A 23,163-nucleotide genomic window follows, 5' to 3' on the forward strand; every position below is an offset into this window, starting at 1 on the left:
ATAATGTTTTTATTTATTCATATAGATACACCATACCATAATGTTTTTATTTATTCATATAGATACACCATACCATAATGTTTTTATTTATTCATATAGATACACCAAACCATAATGTTTTTTTAAACTGATGATTTATTTATTCATATAGATACACCATACCATAATGTTTTTATTTATTCATATAGATACACCATACCATAATGTTTTTATTTATTCATATAGATACACCATACCATAATGTTTTTATTTATTCATATAGATACACCATACCATAATGTTTTTATTTATTCATATAGATACACCATACCACAATGTTTTTATTTATTCATATAGAAACACACCATGTGGTGACATAAGGTTGGCTGTCCAAGTGTGACAGGATCCAAGGACCAGAATGGTCAGCAAATCATCCACCATGACCAGCTTGCCACCATGACCAGCTTGCCACCATGACCAGGATATTGTCCCAAAGTTCCCAGCTCCTGCAGCTGCTAGTCTTACAGCTGCTGCATGCCTTTGTCAATTCTTTGTCAACAAGTAGGTGTCAAAGTATGCTGTGGTCTACTACCTGACACTTTGTGCGTTTACTTTGCTTAGGTGTGTGTGTGTTTGGGAGGGGGATTCTGCTCAAATCCCCCTCAAATATTTCAGATGTGGCTGACATTCAACATGACTATTTGAACCATCTCCCTCAAATATTTCAGATGTGGCTAACATTCAACATGACTATTTGAACCAAATATTTCAGATGTGGCTAACATTCAACATGACTATTTGAACCAAATATTTCAGATGTGGCTAACATTCAACATGACTATTTGAACCAAATATTTCAGATGTGGCTAACATTCAACATGACTATTTGAACCATCTCCTTCAAATATTTCAGATGTGGCTAACATTCAACATGACTATTTGAACCATCTCCTTCAAATATTTCAGATGTGGCTAACATTCAACATGACTATTTGAATCAAATATTTCAGATGTGGCTAACATTCAACATTACTATTTGAACCATCTCCTTCAAATATTTCAGATGTGGCTAACATTCAGCATGACTATTTGAACCAAATATTTCAGATGTGGCTAACATTCAACATGACTATTTGAACCAAATATTTCAGATGTGGCTAACATTCAACATGACTATTTGAACCAAATATTTCAGATGTGGCTAACATTCAACATGACTATTTGAACCAAATATTTCAGATGTGGCTAACATTCAACATGACTATTTGAACCAAATATTTCAGATGTGGCTAACATTCAACATGACTATTTGAACCATCTCCTTCAAATATTTCAGATGTGGCTAACATTCAACATGACTATTTGAACCATCTCCTTCAAATATTTCAGATGTGGCTAACATTCAACATGACTATTTGAACCAAATATTTCAGATGTGGCTAACATTCAACATGACTATTTGAACCAAATATTTCAGATGTGGCTAACATTCAACATGACTATTTGAACCAAATATTTCAGATGTGGCTAACATTCAGCATGACTATTTGAACCATCTCCTTCAAATATTTCAGATGTGGCTAACATTCAACATGACTATTTGAACCAAATATTTCAGATGTGGCTAACATTCAACATGACTATTTGAACCAAATATTTCAGATGTGGCTAACATTCAACATGACTATTTGAACCAAATATTTCAGATGTGGGGCTGAATTGTTCATTTTACTCTGGTATGCTGTTGGATGATATTTGCTATATTGTCTTTAAAGAAAAGCTGAGATGGAAGAAAGCAAAGGTAACCCATCTATATATATAATTCTCTTCATGGAGACCATAGAAAACACCAAGCTGTAAGCGCGCCTAGCAGCCCCGTCTTTTCCTCTCTAGGCATATCCCTACCACCCCAACATGGTCTGGTGAGCTGTGGTTCATACTAAATGTTTACAATCATAGAGCCAGGTTTAGTGATGGCTGTTAGGGGCCAATAATTTAGTTTGAAACGATTTTAAACTTAGGGAGGTAACTAAGAGGAGGCTGCTTTCACAAGGGGGGGGGTGTAGGGTAGGGGTTGGGGGAAAGGAGGGGGGGGTTATCGTCCTTAACGACCTACTGATAGTGTTTTAAAGCAAATATTTTCCGTGGCAGCATCGGTACTGTCGAATTCACAAATTATGAATTACTTAAAAGTAGAAAATAAAACAACTAAATAGCGGCGTATGATACGCTGCAAGTCAGCTCGTATAATATATTTGCTCATGAAATTATATTTTTAAATTGTAGCCTGTTGTAGTATAGTTCAAGTTTTAACTTGTTTTAAAGAATTTTTAAGTATGAGGTATCAAGTATTGAGTTAAAATTCCATTGAAGCTTCAGTTTTTGTAAATGATCTGTATGACAACAAATGGGTAAATCTGAAGACAATTGAGGCCATTGTGGCTACACACAATTTGGTGTGTAAATATAAGTTATTTGTCAGGTTTAAAATGAAGTGTTTAATTGTTAGATTCTCTACACAGTAAGACATTAGCATTAAGTAGATATAGGAGACAAATCTAAAGTGAACATTCAGCATTAATCTTGTTGTAGACTTGCTGAAAGAACAAGAAAGGACTTCACCCCCCCCCCCCCCCCCCAATACTGCATTTGTAATTATATCAGATTTTCTAAACTTTTTCTTTCTTAGAAAAATAAATGTCTTCTCAAATACTGTTTTTTGTTAAAATTAAGATTTAGTATACTTATTACTATATTATCATACTTTATTATATTTATTTATATTTGGTATATATTTCTTATTGTTTTAAAAATAATAATACATTTTTTAATGTGTGTAAAGCAAATTCACTTGAATTTAAATTTCTATTGGTAAAAATATTGCTTTATTATATTAAGTATTAGGAAGCTTAAACCCTGTACTATATATTAGATAGTCTTATTATTATAGTTTACCTTTTGGGCTTCAAAGCAAGATTTTACAGATCCCTGTCTTTGTTACTTTTAGTCCTAGCAAGCTGTTATGGCCTAATTCTTTTAAACTTTAGTTTCAGTTTTTATATCCAACTAGAGTACCCATCCCACACGCTGCTGTGGTCTCCGCGGAAAAGCTGACACAATATTTTAAGAGGATTTCACCAATTCATTACCAATCATGTTTTTTGAGATGCATGACCTCCTCTCTCCCCCCCCCCCCCTAAATGCCTCAGGGCATGCTGTATGAAAGCCTTGAGTGTAGGTTAACCACCCCTTTAATGGTGAGGCGACAAATGTGGGCGCGACAGTGCTCACTTAGTATCTGAGAGGCTGCAGGTCACCTGACCACTGAGGCACTGGGGATTGCGCCTTATTTGATTTTGTCTAGGATCAAAGCAGTCCACTGTATCGATAGTGTATGGCACTCTTTACAATAAAGATAGATGCCATAGTGCTCATGGGGAGTCGGGGTGTCAAATCGTACCCTGCCTGGGCAGCAGGGAACTGGCCTGAATTTATTTAGTCAACAAAGCATAGTCGGAGGTTGCAGGTAGTTAATTAAATATGTATATGACTTTTGTTTTGTTCCCTAAAGGTATGGTGTAGCTTTATGTTATCTCTTCCCTACAGGAATGGTGTAATTCTAACTCTATGCACTTGGCCAGGATTGAGTCAGGTGCTACCTTGAGAACTCTGGGTCAGCTTATCACAGGTGAGAGCCAGGATTGGGTCAGATGCTACCTTGAGAACTCTGGGTCAGCTTATTACAGGTGAGAGCCAGGATTGGGTCAGTTGCTACCTTGAGAACTCTGGGTCAGCTTATTACAGGTGAGAGCCAGGATTGGGTCAGTTGCTACCTTGAGAACTCTGGGTCAGCTTATTACAGGTGAGAGCCAGGATTGGGTCAGATGCTACCTTGAGAACTCTGGGTCAGCTTATTACAGGTGAGAGCCAGGATTGGGTCAGTTGCTACCTTGAGAACTCTGGGTCAGCTTATTACAGGTGAGATCCAGGATTGGGTCAGATGCTACCTTGAGAACTCTGGGTCAGCTTATCACAGGTGAGAGCCAGGATTGGGTCAGATGCTACCTTGAGAACTCTGGGTCAGCTTATTACAGGTGAGAGCCAGGATTGGGTCAGTTGCTACCTTGAGAACTCTGGGTCAGCTTATTACAGGTGAGAGCCAGGATTGAGTCAGTTGCTACCTTGAGAACTCTGGGTCAGCTTATTACAGGTGAGAGCCAGGATTGGGTCAGTTGCTACCTTGAGAACTCTGGGTCAGCTTATTACAGGTGAGAGCCAGGATTGGGTCAGTTGCTACCTTGAGAACTCTGGGTCAGCTTATTACAGGTGAGAGCCAGGATTGAGTCAGTTGCTACCTTGAGAACTCTGGGTCAGCTTATTACAGGTGAGAGCCAGGATTGGGTCAGTTGCTACCTTGAGAACTCTGGGTCAGCTTATTACAGGTGAGATCCAGGATTGGGTCAGATGCTACCTTGAGAACTCTGGGTCAGCTTATCACAGGTGAGAGCCAGGATTGGGTCAGATGCTACCTTGAGAACTCTGGGTCAGCTTATTACAGGTGAGAGCCAGGATTGGGTCAGTTGCTACCTTGAGAACTTTGGGTCAGCTTATTACAGGTGAGAGCCAGGATTGAGTCAGTTGCTACCTTGAGAACTCTGGGTCAGCTTATTACAGGTGAGAGCCCGGATTGAGTCAGTTGCTACCTTGAGAACTCTGGGTCAGCTTATTACAGGTGAGAGCCAGGATTGGGTTAGTTGCTACCTTGAGAACTCTGGGTCAGCTTATTACAGGTGAGAGCCAGGATTGAGTCAGTTGCTACCTTGAGAACTCTGGGTCAGCTTATTACAGGTGAGAGCCCGGATTGAGTCAGTTGCTACCTTGAGAACTCTGGGTCAGCTTATTACAGGTGAGAGCCCGGATTGGGTCAGATGCTACCTTGAGAACTCTGGGTCAGCTTATTACAGGTGAGAGCCCGGATTGGGTCAGTTGCTACCTTGAGAACTCTGGGTCAGCTTATTACAGGTGAGAGCCAGGATTGGGTCAGATGCTACCTTGAGAACTCTGGGTCAGCTTATTACAGGTGAGAGCCAGGATTGAGTCAGTTGCTACCTTGAGAACTCTGGGTCAGCTTATTACAGGTGAGAGCATCCTGTCTCTACTGCTGTGATCATGTATGGGGAGGAAGGTCCATATCAATGTCCACACTTTAACATGATGACCAGATGAACATCATTTGAAACTCCATGATCCTACATGCAAAATGTAGCCATAAAGCTTGTCCAGGATTGACCTTGATGATAACACATCATTGCTCTGATGCAATTATGTTATGTAGGCTTGTTGAAGTCAATGGCCAATCAACTCATGAGTAAGAACTTTTGGTTACAGGGTGAGGGTGGGTGGAGCTTGATTGAAAACATTGGTGCTAATGGTACATTCATCCCCACAAATTTACATAGTCTAATACATTGTTACTAATGGTACATTCATCCACACACATTTACAGTCTAATACATTGGTACTAATGGTACATTCATCCCCACAAATTTACATAGTCTAATACATTGGTACTAATGGTACATTCATCCACACAAATTTACATAGTCTAATACATTGTTACTAATGGTACATTCATCCACACACATTTACAGTCTAATACATTGTTACTAATGGTACATTCATCCCCACAAATTTACATAGTCTAATACATTGTTACTAATGGTACATTCATCCACACACATTTACAGTCTAATACATTGTTACTAATGGTACATTCATCCACACACATTTACATAGTCTAATACATTGTTACTAATGGTACATTCATCCCCACAAATTTACATAGTCTAATACATTGTTACTAATGGTACATTCATCCACACATTTACAGTCTAATACATTGTTACTAATGGTACATTCATCCACACACATTTACATAGTCTAATACATTGTTACTAATGGTACATTCATCCCCACAAATTTACATAGTCTAATACATGGTTACTAATGGTACATTCATCCCCACAAATTTACATAGTCTAATACATTGTTACTAATGGTACATTCATCCCCACAAATTTACATAGTCTAATACATTGTTACTAATGGTACATTCATCCACACACATTTACATAGTCTAATACATTGTTACTAATGGTACATTCATCCACACAAATTTACATAGTCTAATACATTGGTACTAATGGTACATTCATCCCCACAAATTTACATAGTCTAATACATTGGTACTAATGGTACATTCATCCCCACAAATTTACATAGTCTAATACATTGTTACTAATGGTACATTCATCCCCACAAATTTACATAGTCTAATACATTGTTACTAATGGTACATTCATCCCCACAAATTTACATAGTCTAATACATTGGTACTAATGGTACATTCATCCCCACAAATTTACATAGTCTAATACATTGTTACTAATGGTACATTCATCCCCACAAATTTACATAGTCTAATACATTGGTACTAATGGTACATTCATCCCCACAAATTTACATAGTCTAATACATTGGTACTAATGGTACATTCATCCCCACAAATTTACAGTCTAATACATTGTTACTAATGGTACATTCATCCCCACAAATTTACAGTCTAATACATTGGTACTAATGGTACATTCATCCCCACAAATTTACATAGTCTAATACATTGTTACTAATGGTACATTCATCCACACACATTTACATAGTCTAATACATTGGTACTAATGGTACATTCATCCCCACAAATTTACATAGTCTAATACATTGTTACTAATGGTACATTCATCCCACAAATTTACAGTCTAATACATTGGTACTAATGGTACATTCATCCACACACATTTACATAGTCTAATACATTGTTACTAATGGTACATTCATCCACACAAATTTACATAGTCTAATACATTGGTACTAATGGTACATTCATCCCCACAAATTTACATAGTCTAATACATTGGTACTAATGGTACATTCATCCCCACAAATTTACATAGTCTAATACATTGTTACTAATGGTACATTCATCCCCACAAATTTACATAGTCTAATACATTGTTACTAATGGTACATTCATCCCCACAAATTTACATAGTCTAATACATTGGTACTAATGGTACATTCATCCCCACAAATTTACATAGTCTAATACATTGTTACTAATGGTACATTCATCCCCACAAATTTACATAGTCTAATACATTGGTACTAATGGTACATTCATCCCCACAAATTTACATAGTCTAATACATTGGTACTAATGGTACATTCATCCCCACAAATTTACAGTCTAATACATTGTTACTAATGGTACATTCATCCCCACAAATTTACAGTCTAATACATTGGTACTAATGGTACATTCATCCCCACAAATTTACATAGTCTAATACATTGTTACTAATGGTACATTCATCCACACACATTTACATAGTCTAATACATTGGTACTAATGGTACATTCATCCCCACAAATTTACATAGTCTAATACATGGTTACTAATGGTACATTCATCCCCACAAATTTACATAGTCTAATACATTGTTACTAATGGTACATTCATCCCCACAAATTTACATAGTCTAATACATTGTTACTAATGGTACATTCATCCACACACATTTACATAGTCTAATACATTGTTACTAATGGTACATTCATCCACACAAATTTACATAGTCTAATACATTGGTACTAATGGTACATTCATCCCCACAAATTTACATAGTCTAATACATTGGTACTAATGGTACATTCATCCCCACAAATTTACATAGTCTAATACATTGTTACTAATGGTACATTCATCCCCACAAATTTACATAGTCTAATACATTGTTACTAATGGTACATTCATCCCCACAAATTTACATAGTCTAATACATTGGTACTAATGGTACATTCATCCCCACAAATTTACATAGTCTAATACATTGTTACTAATGGTACATTCATCCCCACAAATTTACATAGTCTAATACATTGGTACTAATGGTACATTCATCCCCACAAATTTACATAGTCTAATACATTGGTACTAATGGTACATTCATCCCCACAAATTTACAGTCTAATACATTGTTACTAATGGTACATTCATCCCCACAAATTTACAGTCTAATACATTGGTACTAATGGTACATTCATCCCCACAAATTTACATAGTCTAATACATTGTTACTAATGGTACATTCATCCACACACATTTACATAGTCTAATACATTGTTACTAATGGTACATTCATCCCCACAAATTTACAGTCTAATACATTGTTACTAATGGTACATTCATCCCCACAAATTTACATAGTCTAATACATTGTTACTAATGGTACATTCATCCCACAAATTTACAGTCTAATACATTGGTACTAATGGTACATTCATCCACACAAATTTACATAGTCTAATACATTGGTACTAATGGTACATTCATCCACACAAATTTACATAGTCTAATACATTGTTACTAATGGTACATTCATCCACACACATTTACAGTCTAATACATTGGTACTAATGGTACATTCATCCCCACAAATTTACATAGTCTAATACATTGGTACTAATGGTACATTCATCCCCACAAATTTACAGTCTAATACATTGGTGCTAATGGTACATTCATCCACACAAATTTACAGTCTAATACATTGTTACTAATGGTACATTCATCCACACACATTTACATAGTCTAATACATTGGTACTAATGGTACATTCATCCCCACAAATTTACATAGTCTAATACATTGGTACTAATGGTACATTCATCCCCACAAATTTACATAGTCTAATACATTGGTACTAATGGTACATTCATCCCCACAAATTTACATAGTCTAATACATTGTTACTAATGGTACATTCATCCCCACAAATTTACATAGTCTAATACATTGTTACTAATGGTACATTCATCCACACAAATTTACAGTCTAATACATTGTTACTAATGGTACATTCATCCCCACAAATTTACATAGTCTAATACATTGTTACTAATGGTACATTCATCCACACAAATTTACAGTCTAATACATTGGTACTAATGGTACATTCATCCACACAAATTTACATAGTCTAATACATTGGTACTAATGGTACATTCATCCACACAAATTTACATAGTCTAATACATTGTTACTAATGGTACATTCATCCACACACATTTACATAGTCTAATACATTGTTACTAATGGTACATTCATCCACACATTTACAGTCTAATACATTGGTACTAATGGTACATTCATCCACACAAATTTACATAGTCTAATACATTGGTACTAATGGTACATTCATCCACACAAATTTACATAGTCTAATACATTGTTACTAATGGTACATTCATCCACACAAATTTACAGTCTAATACATTGTTACTAATGGTACATTCATCCACACACATTTACATAGTCTAATACATTGTTACTAATGGTACATTCATCCACACAAATTTACAGTCTAATACATTGTTACTAATGGTACATTCATCCACACATTTACAGTCTAATACATTGGTACTAATGGTACATTCATCCACACAAATTTACATAGTCTAATACATTGGTACTAATGGTACATTCATCCACACAAATTTACATAGTCTAATACATTGTTACTAATGGTACATTCATCCACACAAATTTACAGTCTAATACATTGTTACTAATGGTACATTCATCCACACAAATTTACATAGTCTAATACATTGGTACTAATGGTACATTCATCCACACAAATTTACATAGTCTAATACATTGTTACTAATGGTACATTCATCCCACAAATTTACATAGTCTAATACATTGGTACTAATGGTACATTCATCCACACAAATTTACATAGTCTAATACATTGGTACTAATGGTACATTCATCCACACAAATTTACATAGTCTAATACATTGTTATCCTTTAAAGGGCTGATCTCCAAGGGTGAGGAATAGAAAATATTCAAATACAAGTTAGTGAGGAAAAGCACAATATTAAAATACAAATACAAGTTAGTGAGGAAAAGCACAATATTAAAATACAAATACAAGTTAGTGAGGAATGGAAAATATTAAAATACAAATACAAGTTAGTGAGGAATAGCACAATATTAAAATACAAATACAAGTTAGTGAGGAATGGAAAATATTAAAATACAAATACAAGTTAGTGAGGAATAGCACAATATTAAAATACAAATACAAGTTAGTGAGGAATAGCACAATATTAAAATACAAATACAAGTTAGTGAGGAATGGAAAATATTAAAATACAAATACAAGTTAGTGAGGAATAGCACAATATTAAAATACAAATACAAGTTAGTGAGGAATGGAAAATATTAAAATACAAATACAAGTTAGTGAGGAATAGCACAATATCTATATATATAATTCTCTTCTTCGAGCCGTTAGAAAACAAGCTGCAAACGCTCTCCCTACCTCCCCACCCCTACATGGTTTTAGTGAGCTGTGTTCACTCTAAATGTTTACAAGCAGAGCCAACGATTTTAAACGTGGGGGGGGGGGGGGGGGGGGGAGGGAAGGAAGGGGGGGGGGGGTTATGGTCCTTAACGAGCTACTTATAGTGTTTTAAAGAAATATTTTCAGTGTCAGCGTTGGTACTGTCGAATTCACAAATTATGAATTATTGAAAATTAGAAACAACTAAATAGCGGCATATGTTATGCCGCGGGCCGGCTCGTTAAAATACAAATACAAGTTAGTGAGGAATAGCACAATATTAAAATACAAATACAAGTTAGTGAGGAATGGAAAATATTAAAATACAAATACAAGTTAGTGAGGAATAGCACAATATTAAAATACAAATACAAGTTAGTGAGGAATGGAAAATATTAAAATACAAATACAAGTTAGTGAGGAATAGCACAATATTAAAATACAAATACAAGTTAGTGAGGAATAGCACAATATTAAAATACAAATACAAGTTAGTGAGGAATGGAAAATATTAAAATACAAATACAAGTTAGTGAGGAATAGCACAATATTAAAATACAAATACAAGTTAGTGAGGAATGGAAAATATTAAAATACAAATACAAGTTAGTGAGGAATAGCACAATATTAAAATACAAATACAAGTTAGTGAGGAATAGCACAATATTAAAATACAAATACAAGTTAGTGAGGAATAGCACAATATTAAAATACAAATACAAGTTAGTGAGGAATGGAAAATATTAAAATACAAATACAAGTTAGTGAGGAATAGCACAATATTAAAATACAAATACAAGTTAGTGAGGAATAGCACAATATTAAAATACAAATACAAGTTAGTGAGGAATAGCGCAATATTAAAATACAAATACAAGTTAGTGAGGAATAGCACAATATTAAAATACAAATACAAGTTAGTGAGGAATAGCACAATATTAAAATGCAAATAGAATTGGGTGTTTCATGTTTATATCAGGATAAAGTAAATGAAAATAAGATAACTATCAATTTAAAATATCTTATATATTGTTCAATTTTGCTATTGTTCTATATGCAGGGGGGGGGGGGTGATAACTAGCTCTGGCAGTGTAGGTCGCCCCCTGTGCATCACTGTCAAAGAAGACCTAAGATAAGAGATATGGCATCACTGTCAAAGAAGACCTAAGATAAGAGATATGGTATCACTGTCAAAGAAGACCTAAGATAAGAGATATGGTATCACTGTCAAAAAAGACCTAAGATAAGAGATATGGCATCACTTTCAAAGAAGACCTAAGATAAGAGATATGGCATCACTGTCAAAGAAGACCTAAGATAAGAGATATGGTATCACTGTCAAAAAAGACCTAAGATAAGAGATATGGCATCACTGTCAAAGAAGACCTAAGATAAGAGATATGGCATCACTGTCAAAGAAGACCTAAGATAAGAGATATGGCATCACTGTCAAAGAAGACCTAAGATAAGAGATATGGCATCACTGTCAAAGAAGACCTAAGATAAGAGATATGGCATCACTGTCAAAGAAGACCTAAGATAAGTGATTTGGTTTCCTGTTTATTTCTAGAGAACCTCAAGTTTTGGCTTGGTGGACATGAAATAAGTGACAATGGCATGTATGCCTGGGTGGACAATGGTCAGCCTGTTTTCTTAACTTTTATGAGTAGAGATGAGCCAAACAACTTTGATGCTTGCTTGGTGGGCTCTCGTGACATGATTGTGGAAGACCAGCCTTGTACCAATGAAAACATTTTTTTGTGTATGTTTACAAGTGAGTATGTTTCAAACTCTGGGTTTGTAGCATCACAGTTAGTGGGCGTGTTTGTGTGTAGTTGAATCACAAGTGAGTTGGTGTGTTTGTGTGTAGGTTAATGTATCTAACCACAGTGGGTGGTTGTGTTTGTGTGTAGGTGAGGCACCAGTGGGTTGGTGTGTAGGTGAGGCACCAGTGGGTTGGTGTGTTTGTAGGTGAGGCACCAGTGGGTTGGTGTGTTTGTATGTAGGTGAGGCACCAGTGGGTTGGTGTGTTTGTATGTAGGTGAGGCACCAGTGGGTTGGTATGTTTGTATGTAGGTGAGGCACCAGTGGGTTGTTGTGTTTGTATGTAGGTGAGGCACCAGTGGGTTGATGTGTAGGTGAGGCACCAGTGGGTTGATGTGTAGGTGAGTCACCAGTGGGTTGTTGTGTTTGTATGTAGGTGAGGCACCAGTGGGTTGATGTGTAGGTGAGGCACCAGTGGGTTGGTGTGTTTGTATGTAGGTGAGGCACCAGTGGGTTGGTGTGTTTGTATGTAGGTGAGGCACCAGTGGGTGGTTGTGTTTGTATGTAGGTGAGGCACCAGTGGGTTGGTGTGTAGGTGAGGCACCAGTGGGTTGGTGTGTTTGTATGTAGGTGAGGCACCAGTGGGTTGGTGTGTAGGTGAGGCACCAGTGGGTTGGTGTGTTTGTATGTAGGTGAGGCACCAGTGGGTTGGTGTGTTTGTATGTAGGTGAGGCACCAGTGGGTTGGTGTGTAGGTGAGGCACCAGTGGGTTGGTGTGTTTGTATGTAGGTGAGGCACCAGTGGGTTGGTGTGTTTGTATGTAGGTGAGGCACCAGTGGGTTGGTGTGTTTGTATGTAGGTGAGGCACCAGTGGGTTGGTGTGTTTGTATGTAGGTGAGGCACCAGTGGGTTGGTATGTTTGTATGTAGGTGAGGCACCAGTGGGTTGGTGTGTTTGTATGTAGGTGAGGCACCAGTGGGTTGGTGTGTTTGTATGTAGGTGAGTCACCAGTGGGTTGGTGTGTTTGTATGTAGGTGAGGCACCACTGGGTTTGTATGTAGGTGAGGCACCAGTGGGTGGTGTGTTTGTATGTAGGTGAGGCACCAGTGGGTTGGTGTGTAGGTGAGGCACCAGTGGGTTGATGTGTAGGTGAGGCACCAGTGGGTTGGTGTGTTTGTATGTAGGTGAGTCACCAGTGGGTTGGTGTGTTTGTATGTAGGTGAGGCACCAGTGGGTTGGTGTGTTTGTATGTAGGTGAGGCACCAGTGGGTTGGTGTGTTTGTAGGTGAGGCACCAGTGGGTTGATGTGTTTGTATGTAGGTGAGGCACCAGTGGGTTGGTGTGTTTGTATGTAGGTGAGGCACCAGTGGGTTGGTATGTTTGTATGTAGGTGAGGCACCAGTGGGTTGGTGTGTTTGTATGTAGGTGAGGCACCAGTGGGTTGGTGTGTTTGTATGTAGGTGAGTCACCAGTGGGTTGGTGTGTTTGTATGTAGGTGAGGCACCACTGGGTTTGTATGTAGGTGAGGCACCAGTGGGTTGGTGTATAGGTGAGGCACCAGTGGGTTGATGTGTAGGTGAGGCACCAGTGGGTTGGTGTGTTTGTATGTAGGTGAGGCACCAGTGGGTTGGTGTGTAGGTGAGGCACCAGTGGGTTGATGTGTAGGTGAGGCACCAGTGGGTTGGTGTGTTTGTATGTAGGTGAGGCACCAGTGGGTTGGTGTGTTTGTATGTAGGTGAGGCACCAGTGGGTTGGTGTGTTTGTATGTAGGTGAGGCACCAGTGGGTTGGTGTGTTTGTAGGTGAGGCACCAGTGGGTTGGTGTGTTTGTATGTAGGTGAGGCACCAGTGGGTTGGTGTGTTTGTATGTAGGTGAGGCACCAGTGGGTTGGTGTGTTTGTGTGTAGGTGAGGCACCAGTGGGTTGGTGTGTTTGTATGTAGGTGAGGCACCAGTGGGTTGGTGTGTTTGTATGTAGGTGAGGCACCAGTGGGTGGTTGTGTTTGTATGTAGGTGAGGCACCAGTGGGTTGGTGTGTAGGTGAGGCACCAGTGGGTGGTTGTGTTTGTATGTAGGTGAGGCACCAGTGGGTTGGTGTGTTTGTATGTAGGTGAGGCACCAGTGGGTGGTTGTGTTTGTATGTAGGTGAGGCACCAGTGGGTTGGTGTGTATGTAGGTGAGGCACCAGTGGGTTGGTGTGTTTGTAGGTGAGGCACCAGTGGGTTGATGTGTTTGTATGTAGGTGAGGCACCAGTGGGTTGGTGTGTAGGTGAGGCACCAGTGGGTTGTTGTGTTTGTATGTAGGTGAGGCACCAGTGGGTTGGTGTGTTTGTATGTAGGTGAGGCACCAGTGGGTTGGTATGTCTAGATAGCTCAATGAGACTTATGTGCCACTGTCTCTATAGGTATACTGGTGTTTCAGATAGTTACTGGGTGGTAAGTTCAATGAGAATTATGTGCCACTGTCTCTATAGGTATACTGGTGTTTCAGATAGTTACTGGGTGGTAAGTTCAATGAGAATTATGTTCCACTGTCTCTATAGGTATACTGGTGTTTCAGATAGTTACTGGGTGGTAAGTTCAATGAGAATTATGTGCCACTGTCTCTATAGGTATACTGGTGTTTCAGATAGTTACTGGGTGGTAAGCTCAATGAGAATTATGTGCCACTGTCTCTATAGGTATACTGGTGTTTCAGATAGTTACTGGGTGGTAAGTTCAATGAGAATTATGTGCCACTGTCTCTATAGGTATACTGGTGTTTCAGATAGTTACTGGGTGGTAAGTTCAATGAGAATTATGTGCCACTGTCTCTATAGGTATACTGGTGTTTCAGATAGTTACTGGGTGGTAAGTTCAATGAGAATTATGTGCCACTGTCTCTATAGGTATACTGGTGTTTCAGATAGTTACTGGGTGGTAAGTTCAATGAGAATTATGTGCCACTGTCTCTATGGAGCCTGTGATGACACAGGAAACTGCCAAGGACTGTGCCAAGAATTCTGGTTTGGGCCTGCCTGTCAGTATAGTAAGTTTTTGTGTCAAGTTGTGACCTTTGACATGCAGATAATGTAGCCATGGAGACAATGTACTGTATTTATGTTAAAGGAGTATTTGTGTTGTTGATAGATTTGTGTAAAGAAACAAACATATGAGACATGATTCTAGTTACCTTTAATTATCACCTGTCTAAAATATGGCCTACAGGAGACATTCTGCCTGAGGTGACAGCTGTGGCCTACATGGACAACAATGATGCCACCTGCACAGAGACCATCACGCCTTTAATAATTAACCTAGGCAGAAAGTACAATTTTTCATGGATACGAGTTGTTCTCAAAAAAAGTTGTAAGCTCGGTTTTATCTAGCTGTGTGATCTTTGGCTAAGTTAATTTTTATTTTCAGTTCTTAACTACAAACATTAGTATGTTTAAACTCCTCCATTCCCAGCTGAGCTGAGAGACATAAAATTGAAGCTCTGGCACAACCATACACAAGTGCATTGTTCCCAGCAGACACAGACCTATGTCAATGCTCTGACTGTCGACATATCGTGTGGCCTGCAGATTCTGGTCATTGATATGCTGGAGTTAACTAGTCTTGAAGGGAAGGAAATCTGCTCTATTTACTTAAATAAAGGTACGGCTCATTAGGGTTAGTGGGAGGTCAGAACGTTGTGTTCAAATATTGAAACATCTGTGGCTAACAACAGTTATTTACACAACAAATTTATCATCTAATGTGCATACAAAGTATGTTTTTAAACTTGTTCTGTTAAATGATAAAAATTAATAAGTTATTTTTTTTTACTATAGTATCAAGGTTTATCAAAAGCCGATTGAGTTTATCAATAAATACACTTTAGCGTTGTCTGATTTAGTTTATCAGTAGTTAAACTTCATCTCAGTGGCGTTGCTAGGTCAGGTGTCACCTGGTGCGGCAATTCGTGGTGTCACCCCCCACCCCTAACAAACAAAGTATAAATATATATATATATATGATTGTGTGTTTGTATCGGCCTACATAGGCCTATAATTTAAATATACGCTACATATGCGTACATGTGTGTTTATAAGCTTTAATCAATTCAGACGTAATAGTAATGATGTTTATCTACAGCCTGTTAATAATATAGTTGAATGTAGCATTGTTTTCTCTATAGTTAGCACGTTCATATCATGGTGTCAGTGTCACCCTCACCTCATGTAATAATTGTTGATTTGTTATTTAAAGGCCATTTAAATTTTATTAATTATTAATTGACATGACATAAAAGCAATTCTCTTCTGTAAATTTTGCAACTATTTGCCTTGGTATCACCCCCTCTCCCCCCAAATGGTGTAACCCGGTGCATTCTGCACCACAGCCCCACCCTCGCTATGCCTCTGCTTCATCTGTTTTTGTTTATTACTAACACTTTAACTGCATCTGAAGCAGCTGTATCTAAATTAGCTCTATCTAGTTTGTGATGTTTAGCCTTGTCTAAATTAGCTTTATCTAGTTTGTGGAGTTTAGCATTGTGTAAATTAGCTATGGATTTATCTAGTTTGTGATGTTTAGCCTTGTCTAAATAAGCTATTATCTAGTTTGTTTACAATTTCAGGCAGAAATGTTGCTTTAATGAAAAGCTCTAAAGAAACAGATCAGGCAGTGGATGGCCTCCTGATGAACTGTATAACTACACAAAGTGGAGAGCAGGTCCACACTTGGACTGTCCATTTAATGAAGCTCTATTACATTTATAGCATCGTGGTACATCGGTCAAAGAGGTAGGACAATCTAGGTTGGTTGGCTACACAATTACACAAGAACTCTGCAGTAGGGCACAACCTCCCCCCCTTCCACCCTTTATCTCCCACCTTTCATTTAGATGAAGAGAGAAGGTAATGAATGCTGTAGGTAATGGTAGGATAACAATATGGAAAATGAAATGGGATAGGGGCAGAAATAGGGAAACATGTTTAAGGATAAAGATAGGGATATGAATATTATATAGGGATGGAGATATGTTGCTGTTTATAGTTGTGTTTGTGTGTGGGTTAGTGGTTGGGGCTGAGGTTAATGTTTTGTACATTTTCTTCAGCGCCCATAATAGTGTAAAGACATTTTATTCAAAATTGTGTATATTTCCCAAAACCTGTGCAGCGTTGTATACATGTTGCAAGTGGAAAGATAAAGCCTAACCCTACATTTTAAAGTAAGGCATAATACAATATGGAAAGATAAAATCCTAACCCCACACTTTAAAGTAAGGCATAATAAAATATGGTAAGATAAGCCTAACCCCACACTTTAAAGTAAGGCATAATACAATATGGAAAGATAAAATCCTAACCCTACACTTTAAAGTAAGGCATAATACAATATGGTAAGATAAGCCTAACCCCACACTTTAAAGTAAGGCATAATACAATATGGAAAGATAAAATCCTAACCCCACACTTTAAAGTAAGGCATAATACAATATGGTAAGATAAGCCTAACCCCACACTTTAAAGTAAGGCATAATACAATATGGAAAGATAAAATCCTAACCCTACACTTTAAAGTAAGGCATAATACAATATGGTAAGATAAGCCTAACCCCACACTTTAAAGTAAGGCATAATACAATATGGAAAGATAAAATCCTAACCCTACACTTTAAAGTAAGGCATAATACAATATGGTAAGATAAGCCTAACTCCACACTTTAAAGTAAGGCATAATACAATATGGAAAGATAAAATCCTAACCCTACACTTTAAAGTAAGGCATAATACAATATGGTAAGATAAGCCTAACCCCACACTCTAAAGTAAGGCATAATACAATATGGTAAGATAAAAGCCTAACCCCACACTTTAAAGTAAGGCATAATACAATATGGAAAGATAAAATCCTAACCCTACACTTTAAAGTAAGGCATAATACAATATGGTAAGATAAGCCTAACCCCACACTTTAAAGTAAGGCATAATACAATATGGAAAGATAAAATCCTAACCCTACACTTTAAAGTAAGGCATAATAAAATATGGTAAGATAAGCCTAACCCCACACTTTAAAGTAAGGCATAATACAATATGGAAAGATAAAATCCTAACCCTACACTTTAAAGTAAGGCATAATACAATATGGTAAGATAAGCCTAACCCCACACTTTAAAGTAAGGCATAATACAATATGGAAAGATAAAATCCTAACCCTACACTTTAAAGTAAGGCATAATACAATATGGTAAGATAAGCCTAACCCCACACTTTAAAGTAAGGCATAATATAATATGGAAAGATAAAATCCTAACCCTACACTTTAAAGTAAGGCATAATACAATATGGTAAGATAAGCCTAACCCCACATTTTAAAGTAAGGCATAATACAATATGGAAAGATAAAATCCTAACCCCACACTTTAAAGTAAGGCATAATAAAATATGGTAAGATAAGCCTAACCCCACACTTTAAAGTAAGGCATAATACAATATGGAAAGATAAAATCCTAACCCTACACTTTAAAGTAAGGCATAATACAATATGGTAAGATAAGCCTAACCCCACACTTTAAAGTAAGGCATAATACAATATGGAAAGATAAAATCCTAACCCTACACTTTAAAGTAAGGCATAATACAATATGGTAAGATAAGCCTAACCCCACACTTTAAAGTAAGGCATAATATAATATGGAAAGATAAAATCCTAACCCCACACTTTAAAGTAAGGCATAATAAAATATGGTAAGATAAGCCTAACCCCACACTTTAAAGTAAGGCATAATACAATATGGAAAGATAAAATCCTAACCCTACACTTTAAAGTAAGGCATAATACAATATGGTAAGATAAGCCTAACTCCACACTTTAAAGTAAGGCATAATACAATATGGAAAGATAAAATCCTAACCCTACACTTTAAAGTAAGGCATAATAAAATATGGTAAGATAAGCCTAACTCCACACTTTAAAGTAAGGCATAATACAATATGGTAAGATAAGCCTAACCCCACACTCTAAAGTAAGGCATAATACAATATGGTAAGATAAAATCCTAACCCTACACTTTAAAGTAAGGCATAATACAATATGGTAAGATAAGCCTAACTCCACACTTTAAAGTAAGGCATAATACAATTTGGAAAGATAAAATCCTAACCCTACACTTTAAAGTAAGGCATAATAAAATATGGTAAGATAAGCCTAACTCCACACTTTAAAGTAAGGCATAATACAATATGGTAAGATAAGCCTAACCCCACACTCTAAAGTAAGGCATAATACAATATGGTAAGATAAAAGCCTAACCCCACACTTTAAAGTAAGGCATAATACAATATGGAAAGATAAAATCCTAACCCTACACTTTAAAGTAAGGCATAATACAATATGGTAAGATAAGCCTAACTCCACACTTTAAAGTAAGGCATAATACAATTTGGAAAGATAAATCCTAACCTTACACTTTACTAGACAATACAATATGGAAAGATAAATCCTAACCCTACACTTTACTAGACAATACAATATGGAAAGATAAAATCCTAACCCTACACTTTACTAGACAATACAATATGGATAGAAACCACATCAGTATTTAACCATAATGGTCAGAATTTACTGTATGCCTCAACAGACCAGACTATGAATTTATGAAAGGCTTTAATGTGGAAGGAAAAAATAGTCGACTTGCAACAGTTGCCAGATTTCAACATGTATCACAAGTTGAGGGCCAGGTTGTTGAACTTCTTAATCCATCACCAGAAAATGAGATTGTGATAATAACCCTAACCCTGACCAAAACAGACACTTCTTTTATAGAGATTTGTGAGTTTGAAGCTTATGGAGGTTGGTGATATGTTAAGGTTAGAGTTTACTTTCTCCATCATGCCTTTTGTAGTGTTTGATGTTTGTAAAAGTAATTTCTGTGTAAGTTAAGGTTAGAGTTTACTTTCTCCATCATGTAGTGTTTGATATTTGTAATGTCTGCATGTAGTCTCTACAATACTTCAATGCCCCACACTCATTGTAGCCTTTTCTACAGATAGTATGACCTCTTCTCAATGCCCTACATATTTCTGCCCCTAGATTGTGCTGCCCCCTTCTCAATGCCCTACATATTTCTGCCCCTAGATTGTGCTGCCCCCTTCTCAATGCCCTACATATTTCTGCCCCTAGATTGCTGCCCCCTTCTCAATGCCCTACATATTTCTGCCCCTAGATTGTGCTGCCCCCTTCTCAATGCCCTACATATTTCTGCCCCTAGATTGTGCTGCCCCCTTCTCAATGCCCTACATATTTCTGCCCCTAGATTGTGCTGCCCCCTTCTCAATGCCCTACATATTTCTGCCCCTAGATTGTGCTGCCCCCTTCTCAATGCCCTACATATTTCTGCCCCTAGACTGCTGCCCCCTTCTCAATGCCTTACATATTTCTGCCCCTAGATTGTGCTGCCCCCTTCTCAATGCCCTACATATTTCTGCCCCTAGATTGTGCTGCCCCCTTCTCAATGCCCTACATATTTCTGCCCCTAGATTGTGCTGACCCCTTCTCAATGCCCTACATATTTCTGCCCCTAGATTGTGCTGCCCCCTTCTCAATGCCCTACATATTTCTGCCCCTAGACTGCTGCCCCCTTCTCAATGCCTTACATATTTCTGCCCCTAGATTGTGCTGACCCCTTCTCAATGCCCTACATATTTCTGCCCCTAGATTGTGCTGCCCCCTTCTCAAAGCCCTACATATTTCTGCCCCTAGATTGTGCTGACCCCTTCTCAATGCCCTACATATTTCTGCCCCTAGATTGCTGCCCCCTTCTCAAAGCCCTACATATTTCTGCCCCTAGATTGCTGCCCCCTTCTCAATGCCCTACATGTTTCTGCCCCTAGATTGTGCTGACCCCTTCTCAATGCCCTACATATTTCTGCCCCTAGATTGCTGCCCCCTTCTCAATGCCCTACATATTTCTGCCCCTAGATTGTGCTGCCCCCTTCTCAATGCCCCACTTATTTCTGCCCCTAGACTGCTGCCCCCTTCTCAATGCCCTACATATTTCTGCCCCTAGATTGTGCTGCCCCCTTCTCAATGCCCTACATATTTCTGCCCCTAGACACATACCCCCTTCTCAATGCCCTACTTATTTCTGCTCCTAGATTGTGCTGCCCCCTTCTATGGCCTAGAGTGTGAAAACCTGTGTCCAGACTCATGTGTTGACAGTATGTGTCTTCTTGACGGCACCTGTGTGAGAACATCAACATGTACGTACTTTTTCAGTTGGGTGCCACATTTCATGTAAGATGCCACATTTCATGTAAGGTGCCACATTTCATGTAAGGTGCTACATTTAATGTAAGGTGCTACATTTCATGTAAGGTACCACATTTCATGTAAGGTGCCACATTTAATGTAAGGTGCCACATTTCATGTAAGATGCCACATTTCATGTAAGGTGCCACATTTAATGTAAGGTGCCACATTTCATGTAAGATGCCACATTTCATGTAAGGTGCCACATTTCATGTAAGATGCCACATTTCATGTAAGGTGCCACATTTCATGTAAGGTGCTACATTTAATGTAAGGTGCCACATTTAATATAAGGTGCCACATTTTATGTAAAGTGCCACATTTAATGTAAGGTGCTACATTTAATGTAAGGTGCTACATTTCATGTAAGGTACCACATTTCATGTAAGGGGACACATTTAATGTAAGGGACACATTTCATGTAAGGGGACACATTTAATGTAAGGGACACATTTAATGTAAGGTGACACATTTCATATAAAGTGCCACATTTAATGTAAGGTGACACATTTCATATAAAGTGCCACATTTAATGTAAGGTGACACATTTCATGTAAGGTGCCACATTTCATGTAAGGTGCCACATTTCATGTAAGGTGCCACATTTCATGTAAAGTGCCACATTTCATGTAAGGTGCCACATTTCATGTAAGGTGTACAATGTTTTAACTAGATTATAAATAATTTGTATCAGGTCACTCCTCCAGCTTTGTCTACCCGCCCCAACTAACCCCCTGCATATCTTTCAAGATACTATATACATTTAAAATGTGTTTTCTCCCACTGATGGCCAAGACACACGAGGCAGATGAAGTAGAGTTCACCTATTTCAAAGACCTTGGCCTACAGGGATATAGTGTGGTCAGCACTATGCCCAACCACCTTTGTTTCCCTAATGTGAACCTGATACTTACCAGAGTTGGGTGGACTCAGGGATATAGTGTGGTCAGCACTATGTCCAACCACCTTTGTTTCCCTAATGTGAACCTGATACTTACCAGAGTTGGGTGGACTCAGGGATATAGTGTGGTCAGCACTATGCCCAACCACCTTTGTTTCCCTAATGTGAACCTGATACTTATCAGTGTTGGGTGGACTCAGGGATATAGTGTGGTCAGCACTATGCCCAACCACCTTTGTTTCCCTAATGTGAACCTGATACTTACCAGAGTTGGGTGGACTCAGGGATATAGTGTGGTCAGCACTATGCCCAACCACCTTTGTTTTCCTAATGTGAACCTGATACTTATCAGTGTTGGGTGGACTCAGGGATATAGTGTGGTCAGCACTATGCCCAACCACCTTTGTTTCCCTAATGTGAACCTGATACTTACCAGAGTTGGGTGGACTCAGGGATATAGTGTGGTCAGCACTATGCCCAACCACCTTTGTTTCCCTAATGTGAACCTGATACTTACCAGAGTTGGGTGGACTCAGGGATGTCCTGCAGTCCTGAGATACAAACTTAAAACCTTTGGGCTGGCAGCCTAACACTCTACCATTTGACCACGTCCCCATGTTACTTCTTACTTCAGAGAAAACATTAGTCTGAAGTAGCTGACTAAAGTATTTCTTATTTCAAAACTTGATCAAGCACATAGCTTTTGTTTTTATTAGCTGTGGTAATGTAATCATAACCAACAGCTATCTAGTTCAGTTGTTCACAGTCT

The 23,163-nt window shown here is 38.1% G+C and overlaps 1 protein-coding gene across 1 annotated transcript; it reads left to right on the plus strand.

Annotated features, from left to right (window-relative positions):
• Positions 1–342: 342 nt before the first annotated feature.
• Positions 343–21,482, plus strand: LOC131943501 (uncharacterized). Its single transcript, XM_059303660.1, has 12 exons — positions 343–540; positions 1,686–1,780; positions 3,586–3,631; positions 4,908–4,943; positions 12,020–12,223; positions 14,634–14,685; positions 15,100–15,239; positions 15,419–15,559; positions 15,662–15,850; positions 16,815–16,980; positions 19,824–20,035; positions 21,340–21,482. Exons 1-12 carry the CDS (start codon positions 453–455, stop codon positions 21,480–21,482), a joined length of 1,512 nt encoding a protein of 503 aa, XP_059159643.1. The 5' UTR covers positions 343–452.
• The last annotated feature ends 1,681 nt before the right edge of the window (positions 21,483–23,163 follow it).

The sequence above is a fragment of the Physella acuta genome, unplaced genomic scaffold, assembly GCF_028476545.2.
Source record: "Physella acuta isolate Inbredline_101_S28 unplaced genomic scaffold, ASM2847654v3 ptg000457l, whole genome shotgun sequence".
In the NCBI taxonomy this organism is placed as follows: domain Eukaryota; kingdom Metazoa; phylum Mollusca; class Gastropoda; family Physidae; genus Physella; species Physella acuta.